Consider the following 6,000-nt stretch of genomic DNA (forward strand, 5'->3'; position numbering starts at 1 on the left):
CAACTTTCTCTTTTTTACATAAAACATTTTATCTTGCATGAGCTTCTCTTGCATAATAGAAAATAAGCCAGCATAAATAAAATAGTAAAAATGTAAAAGTGTTTCTTTGAATAAAATGAAGGCTTTGTTTTCAGAGTTACATGTTTGGAGTTTTATTTTAAATTCAGCGTAGCAAACAGAGCTTTGCTAATGTTTGGAAATGTTCGCTTTTTATTAGGAAGATGCACTCAATTTATCAGTTCCACGTCAGAGGAGGAGGAGACGAAGAAAGATTGAAATTGAGGCTGAGAGAGCTGCCAAGAGGAGAAATCTTATGGAAATGGTTGCCCAGTTACGTGAGTCTCAGGTGGTCTCAGAAAATGGACAAGAAAAGATTGTAGATTTATCAAAGGCCTCACGAGAGGCAACAAGTTCTACCTCAAATTTTTCATCTGTTACTTCAAAGTTTATCTTGCCTAATGTCTCCACACCCGTGTCTGATGCCTTTAAAACTCAAATGGAGCTGCTGCAAGCAGGTCTTTCACGCACACCCACAAGGCATCTACTAAATGGCTCTTTAATAGATGGAGAACCACCCATGAAGAGGAGGAGAGGAAGGAGGAAAAATGTAGAAGGGCTTGATCTGTTATTCATGAGCAACAAACGGACATCGTTGACTGTAGTAAGGCCACAATTTTTTTCCTTTTTGTCTCATATTTGTTCTCTGTCTGTGGTACTTCGTGAATGTGTTGTCTTATTATACTCTCCCTAATAGAAACATACAGTTTTTGCCCAACCAGGTTTTTCTTTGTTTAGAGCTGTTAGTTCTTTTTGAACCGAACAAAAAAGTGCACATCAAGATTTTACTGTAGAAAATTGTAGCTGAGTTTTAAGTAGCTTGTACTTTTAAAATTACTTTTTTTTTTTCAAAATATATTTCTAACAACATACATTTTGAGGCTTAAGTATGTCTTTCTTGATGTGTTGAAAAGGGTGGGTCTTGGAGAATCTTGAAGAACATTTACTGGAAATGGAAAAAAATTGCTTTGCCTTTAGCAGTATGTTCTTTATTGTTCAAGGATGCTAAATTTTCAAAATTCCTAATGTAATGATACTACTTTATGTAGTATGAGTATTTAAACACCATTAACTCTTGTGTATGCAAAATCTCGAACATTTCACTTCAGTCAGTCCCTGAGATTATTTCTCCAGCTGTTCCCGTGAAGACTAATACAGATGTGATTGTTTTCAGGAGGATGCAGAAGTGACCAAAGCTTTTGAAGAAGATATGGAAGCTCTACCAGCAAGGAACATTCCATCTCCTGGTCAATTAGACCCAGACACTCACATCCCTGTAATCAATCTAGAGGATGGGACCAGGCTGGTGGGAGAGGATGCCCCAAAAAACAAGGATCTAGTTGAATGGCTTAAATTGCATCCTACTTACACTGTAGATATGCCAAGTTATGTACCAGTAAGTATGGGATTCTAAAAGTGTTGTTCTATTGTATTAATACAAAAGTTAGTTTTACTGACGTCGAATTGAATTTCCTCACATTGGGCATAGTCATTCGATTTTGTAGCTTGGTTTTCAACAGAAGTTTTCCCTTTATGCACCATTCGTATTTTATCCACACCTAAGTGACATTGGGGTGTTTGATTTGCTTTTCCTTTCTTAATATTTGTATATAGCAACATGTTAGAACAGTGTTTGTCAAGTTCTGCAGAATTTCTTCATCTGATACAAAAAAAATTTCTTCTCACATAATCTGAGAGTAAAGTAATGGATCCCTTCTTAAAATTGTTGTAAGAAGGGGTACCGTGATTGGTGATTTTTGTCATTAAATTAAAAGCTAAAAAGCAATAAATTTCTCTTCTTTCCAGAAGAGTGCAGATGTGCTGTTTTCCCCATTTCAGAAGCCGAAACAAAAACGACACAGATGTCGAAATCCTAATAAACTGGATATAAACACCTTGACAGGAGAAGAAAGGGTACCTGTTGTAAATAAACGAAATGGAAAGAAGGTAAAAATTAAGTTACTTCAGTCAAAGTCTTTAATAATGTTTTTGCATGTGGAAAGCAGGTTTTCTACTCCGAGCTTTCTCTTTTAAAGTTTAATAATTTGGCACCAGCAATTTTTCTTACTGGACTGTGCTACCTGGTTCCTTTAATTCCTTCTTTGCTGTTCTGATATGTTCATATTGATCACCTGAGTGAATAACTCTCACTTCTTGAAACTATATAGCACATTTTGTCCTTAGATACAAATTTTATTACCAGACCTGCCTAAGCTGCAGCACTTTAGTGTTTTTTAAAACCTGATTTTGTCAATTAGGGTATCACTAGCTGGTTTCCATGTAGTTTTCCACAGTAAACTAACTTGAAAGTCTTTACTGCTATCCTTCAGAGATGAAAGTGTGCAAATAGAAAATGTCCATATAAGTAGTTGTTTGGTTTTGTTGTTGGGTTTTTGTTACAGTCATAACCTTGGTCTTTTGCATTAGATGGGTGGAGCTATGGCCCCTCCAATGAAGGACTTGCCAAGATGGCTGGAAGAAAATCCTGAGTTTGCTGTTGCTCCAGATTGGACTGACATTGTTAAACAGTCTGTAAGTGAAACTCTCTTTCCATGCTTCACTGTAGGTTATAGCACAGAAAAGTTGAAGGCTGTGTACACTGATTATTAAGTCTTTATCTCATAGCTGGTTTTGAGAAAATTGTAGTGTCTGTGTAGGAGTTACCCAGCTCAGGGGGGTGGTGATAGGAGGCTGCTGCAGAATGGGATTGAAATACACTCGAAAAATCAGCTACAGTTAAGGCAGCCTTCAGTATTTGTTTTGCATTATTTTTTTCTTGTAAGTAACAATCTTTAAAAAGCACAGGTATGTGTACATTAGAAACTACTAAGAAAATATTTGTCATATTAATAACAGAAATACATTTCATTGTCTCAGTAACAGGCAGCATCAAAGGAAGAGGTTTTCTGCCATTTATTTTACAACACTTGTTTGAAAATAAAGGGTAAAATTCTGCAAGTACTCAATTTAACAGAACACTACTGAAATTCAGTACAAATTATAAAGATACAAACTTGCAACTGCAGCATATCAGAGTGGATTTTTTTAATGAGGCTACAGAGTTTTCAGCATGTATTGTTTTACTGTTGTGTTTAAATGTAAAAAAAATCTGTGATCTTGATTTCTTCAGGTTTCTTTACTTGTTCTACTGCCATTCACTATAGTACTAAGCTAGTCACCATTTGCCAGGGTGAAAAAACAAACCACTTTTGGAGTATGCTGAAATCCTTTCTGTTTCTTCCATCATCATCAATTAACTGCTGAAAGCTAAAAAACCTAATTGAGAATAAAGCTGTTTTTTTCTCCTTCCCTTTTTAGGGTTTTGTTCCAGAGTCCATGTTTGACCGTCTTCTCACTGGACCTGTTGTGAGGGAGGAAGGAGCAAGCAGAAGAGGAAGAAGGCCAAAAAGTGAAATTGCCAAAGCAGCTGCAGCAGCTGCTGCTGTAGCATCAACTTCGGGAATCAACCCACTACTAATGAACAGTCTGTTTGCTGGAATGGACCTCACAAGCCTCCAGAACCTACAGAACCTGCAGTCTCTCCAGCTCGCAGGCCTCATGGGCTTTCCGCCAGGGCTAGCAACAGCTGCTGCTGCTGGAGGGGACGCTAAAAATCCGGCTGCCATGTTGCCTCTGATGTTGCCAGGGATGGCAGGATTGCCCAATATGTTTGGACTAAGCGGATTGTTGAATAACCCGATAACGGCTACTACTGGAAATGCCACTACTGCTTCCGCTCAAGGAGAGACTGAGGATGGCGCTTCAAAAGCTGAAGAGAAGAGAAATGAGAATGAAGAGGAGAACAAAGACTCTGAGAAAAGCACAGACACTGTTTCTGCTACTGACTCTGCGAATGGATCTGTCAGTGCTGCTACTGCGGCGACTACCGCCACTGCCACCACTACCACCACCACCAACACTGGATTGCCCACAAACCCTCTGGCCTTCAATCCTTTCCTGCTGTCTACCATGGCTCCTGGCCTCTTCTATCCATCTATGTTTCTACCTCCAGGACTGGGAGGATTGACTCTGCCCGGTTTCCCAGCACTAGCAGGACTACAGAATGCAGTGGGCTCCAATGAAGAGAAGGCTACTGACAAAACTGAAGGAGCTGCCTTTAAAGATGAAGAAAATCTCGAAGGCAGTGATGCAGAGGAGAGCCTTGATAAAACTGCAGATTCCTCCGTTTTAGAAGATGAAATAGCACAGGGTGAAGAATTAGACTCACTTGATGGGGGGGAAGAAATAGAAAACAATGAAAATGATGAATAACCAGTACCAGTTACAGTTAAAGTGTTTTAAACTTTTGACAAGTGGTAGTCCTACTGTTTACACTCACAGTTAATGTCCATACTTAGTTTTTATAAGCTGTTCTGTAACATAGTGTAGCAAAAAAAAAGTTCAAGTCATGTTATACAGATGTGTCAAAAGGTATCTTGGTCATTAAGTATTGTGCAGTGCATTATTTATTATCCCTAGGAGAGATGAAATTTGAGAGGTGATCATGTCTTTTTAAGGAAATTGACATAATGCTCTGCTTTTTTTTTCTTTTGGTACCATTGGTATTATGAATTAAGCAGCAATTTGTAATCAAGTGGCACTAATAGAAGGAAGTGCTGCTTAAAGGAAGGATGAAGTTATATATTTAATTTTTAAAATTTTTTTTCTTTTTTTTCTTTTCGGGTTTTTTTTTTGTTTGTTTGTTTTTTTTTTTTTTTTTGCTGTGAAGGTCAAGATGAAATTTACCATACATATCGTACTCGCGCTTCATTTTGACTGTATGGGAGTTCACCCGCTCACATGCGCGCACACACCCACACACACACTCTCTCTCTGACAATCTTCATGATAGTGTGAATGTCTCTGTCTTGAGACGCAGCAATAATAAGGCAGCTGTTGAATGTGAAGAGTACCTTTTGGAAATTAACCCGCGGAGAAGGTTCTTACAGGATAAAGCTACAGTTTAATCGTCTCGTGATCTTGTAATGCACTGGTATAAACAAAAAGAAAAAAATCAGGTACCTTTTTTAAATTAAAGGACTTTGTTACTTTAGCCACAAAGCTAAACAGCATTACCTCAACTCTAAACTAGCCTTGAAGTTTACAGACATGACTTTGTAAATGTATTGTTTTTCTTTGTTGTGATGTCTTTTTATTTTTTTTTTCTTTGGAAACTGCTATCATGTAAGATAAGATGTAAATTGCTGCCAACTGTAGTAATGATGCTTTTAATAAAAGTGACCCATGATATGCAGAGATGTAATTATAGAATGTAGTGTTTAGGGACATCAAAACTGGTGTTCACTTTCTGTATTTGTATTTGTGGCTTTTTTATAGCATTTTCCTGCTATATTCTTTATAGATTAGTGGCTGTAAATGCTGAACTGATCGTCTTCAGGGGACTAGGCAGGAAGAGAAACCTTGAATTGCCTTCATATTTTCCACTCTAAGTAACTGTACAGAAATGCACGCTAAAATCCCTACTTTACTCCTTCAAAGGGGCATGAGAGACTGAGAATACTTTAAATGTGTTCAGCATGTGATAATGTGGTACACTAAAGAACAAAAGGGCAAAAGAAAAATGAGGCTTTAATAGGCACAATATCTAGGTCATTTATCCTTGGTTAATGGGTAGAAAAACACAATGCTGTAGTGACAGCAAGGGATACAAAGGCTCTGTGGTATCCTGTAGACCAGAGCTTGTGATGCCAGAAACCACTGTGTCAAACAACCTACATGAAACTAAAACTGACCCACTTTTTATAAAAAACAGTGTCTCTTCTAGAGAGCTACCGATTTGTACCCTTTTGTGACCTTTTGATATTCGAGCTAATGTACCATTTGAGAACTTCTGTTTTCACGGTGTTGTCACCTTGACACACACATACACAACCAGCTCCAGAGTGAGGATAAAAGGTTAGATTTTCATTGGAGTATATGAAA

General features: G+C 37.9%; 1 protein-coding gene across 7 annotated transcripts in view; it reads left to right on the forward strand.

Moving 5' to 3' along the window:
- CHD7 (chromodomain helicase DNA binding protein 7) overlaps positions 1-5,311 on the forward strand; it is a 131,872-nt gene extending 126,561 nt beyond the window's left edge. For 6 of the 7 annotated variants that reach the window (XM_048286429.1, XM_048286431.1, XM_048286427.1 and 3 more), the window contains 5 exons: positions 218-661; positions 1,232-1,453; positions 1,864-2,004; positions 2,485-2,589; positions 3,376-5,311. In XM_048286429.1, the coding sequence (XP_048142386.1) occupies positions 218-661; positions 1,232-1,453; positions 1,864-2,004; positions 2,485-2,589; positions 3,376-4,329 (1,866 nt within the window). In that variant the 3' untranslated portion in view covers positions 4,330-5,311. The remainder of the gene's footprint in view (positions 1-217; positions 662-1,231; positions 1,454-1,863; positions 2,005-2,484; positions 2,590-3,375) is intronic. The other variant, XM_048286432.1, reaches the window with a different exon arrangement.
- Positions 5,312-6,000: the final 689 nt, after the last annotated feature.

This window comes from Corvus hawaiiensis, chromosome 26, assembly GCF_020740725.1.
Source record: "Corvus hawaiiensis isolate bCorHaw1 chromosome 26, bCorHaw1.pri.cur, whole genome shotgun sequence".
NCBI classification, from domain to species: domain Eukaryota; kingdom Metazoa; phylum Chordata; class Aves; order Passeriformes; family Corvidae; genus Corvus; species Corvus hawaiiensis.